At 59.7% G+C, this 2,432-nt stretch overlaps 1 protein-coding gene across 1 annotated transcript in view; it reads left to right on the top strand.

Annotated features, from left to right (window-relative positions):
* Window positions 1-121: 121 nt before the first annotated feature.
* Window positions 122-2,432, top strand: part of Phum_PHUM394220 (cysteine desulfurylase, putative) — a gene marked incomplete at both ends in the record, with an annotated part of 6,044 nt that continues 3,733 nt past the window's right edge. Inside the window, 2 exons of the mRNA XM_002428567.1 lie at window positions 122-245; window positions 360-619. Of these exons, the coding sequence (XP_002428612.1) occupies window positions 122-245; window positions 360-619 (384 nt within the window). The remainder of the gene's footprint in view (window positions 246-359; window positions 620-2,432) is intronic.

Consider the following 2,432-nt stretch of genomic DNA (forward strand, 5'->3'; position numbering starts at 1 on the left):
ATTACGTAATTTCACTGATAAAATTGTCTTAATTAGTAATATTATTATTATTATTACCAATATTTAAAATAAAAGACTAAATTTTTGTTTTTTTGTTTGTTTTCAGTACGATCACGACTGGATGGAATTTTTATCAAAACGTTTAATTGATAAAATAACTGAGAAATTACCCTGCGTAGTTAGAAACGGTGATCCAAATTCAACTTATCCAGGATGTGTCAATTTATCGTTTGCTTACGTCGAAGGTAAGTAATAATCATTATTATCATTATCGTTAAGGAAGATAAATAAAAAAAAAATACAAAATGAGAGTTTAATATAAATTTTATTAATAATATACATAACATTTTTATTTATAGGTGAATCGTTGTTGATGGCGATGAAAGACGTTGCTTTGTCCAGCGGTTCAGCATGCACGTCAGCATCATTGGAACCTTCGTACGTTTTAAGAGCCATCGGAGCCGATGAAGATTTAGCACATTCATCAATACGATTCGGTTTGGGAAGGTTCACGACCATAGAAGAAGTTGATTACACGGCTGAAAAATGCATCAAACACGTTCAAAGGCTTAGAGAAATGAGGTTTGATAGAATACATATAGTGAAGATTGAGAGAAGAGTGTGAGTGAGTGAGAGAAGAGAGAATGAGAGAGGAGCGCGAGAGAGTACGCAAGGGGGGACGCGAGAGCGTACCCGAGAGCGCGAGGGTGGGGCACGCGAGAGCGCGAGTTAGGACGCGAAAGGGTACGCAAGAGCGTACCCCCTAGCGCGAGGGGGGGGCACGCGAGAGCGCGAGCTAAGACGCGAGGGGGTACGCGAGAGCGTACCCGAGAGCGCGAGGGGGGGCACGCGAGAGCGCGAGTTAGGACGCGAAAGGGTACGCGAGAGAGTACGCGAGGGGGGGCACGCGAGAGCGCGAGCTAAGACGCGAGGGGGGGCACGCGAGAGCGTACCCCCTAGCGCGAGGGGGGGCACGCGAGAGCGCGAGTTAGGACGCGAGGGGGGCACGCGAGAGCGCGAGTTAGGACGCGAAAGGGTACGCGAGAGAGTACGCGAGGGGGGGCACGCGAGAGCGCGAGTTAGGACGCGAAAGGGTACGCGAGAGAGTACGCGAGTGGGGGCACGCGAGCTAAGACGCGAGGGGGTACGCGAGAGCGTACCCGAGAGCGCGAGGGGGGGCACGCGAGAGAGTACGCGAGGGGGGCACGCGAGAGCGTACCCCCTAGCGCGAGGGTGGGGCACGCGAGAGCGTACCCGAGAGCGCGAGGGTGGGGCACGCGAGAGCGCGAGTTAGGACGCGAGGGTGGGGCACGCGAGAGCGTACCCGAGAGCGCGAGGGTGGGGCACGCGAGAGCGCGAGTTAGGACGCGAGGGTGGGGCACGCGAGAGCGTACCCGAGAGCGCGAGGGTGGGGCACGCGAGAGCGCGAGCTAAGACGCGAGGGGGGGCACGCGAGTTCGCGAGAGGGTACCCGTGAGCGCGAGTTAGGACGCGAGGGGGCACGCGAGAACGCGAGGGGGGGGCACGCGAGAGCGCGAGTTAGGACGCGAGGGGGGCACGCGAGAGCGCGAGATAGGACGCGAAAGGGTACGCGAGAGAGTACGCGAGTGGGGCACGCGAGAGCGTACCCCCTAGCGCGAGGGGGGGGCACGCGAGAGCGCGAGTTAGGACGCGAGGGTGGGGCACGCGAGAGCGTACCCGAGAGCGCGAGCTAAGACGCGAGGGGGGGCACGCGAGAGCGCGAGCTAAGACGCGAGGGGGTACGCGAGTTCGCGAGAGGGTACCCGTGAGCGCGAGTTAGGACGCGAGGGGGCACGCGAGAACGCGAGGGGGGGGCACGCGAGAGCGTACCCCCTAGCGCGAGGGGGGGGCACGCGAGAGCGCGAGTTAGGACGCGAGGGGGGCACGCGAGAGCGCGAGCTAAGACGCGAGGGGGTACGCGAGTTCGCGAGAGGGTACCCGTGAGCGCGAGTGGATACGCGAGTACGCGAGGGAGTACGCGAGAGCGCGAGTACGCGAGGGGGTACCCTAGAGCGCGAGAGAGTACGCGAGGGAGTACGCGAGAGCGCGAGAGAGTACGCGAGTGGGTACCCGAAAGCGCGAGGAGGGGGCACGCGAGTACGCGAGGGGTACCCGGGAGCGCGAGAGAGTACCCGAAAGCGCGAGGAGGGGGCACTCGAGTTCGCGAGAGGGTACCCGAGAGCGCGAGTGGATACGCGAGTACGCGAGGGGATACGCGAGTACGCAAGGGGGCACGCGAGAGCGCGAGTTAGTACGCGAGAGAGTACCCGAAAGCGCGAGAGAGTTCGCGAGAGGGTACCCGAGAGCGCGAGTACGCGAGTGGGTACCCGAGAGCGCGAGTGGATACGCGAGTACGCGAGGGGTTACGCGAGGGAGTACGCGAGAGCGCGAGAGAGTACGCGAGTGGGTAC

Source organism: Pediculus humanus, genomic scaffold (genome assembly GCF_000006295.1).
Source record: "Pediculus humanus corporis 1103172107888 genomic scaffold, whole genome shotgun sequence".
Taxonomy (NCBI): Eukaryota; Metazoa; Arthropoda; class Insecta; order Psocodea; family Pediculidae; genus Pediculus; species Pediculus humanus.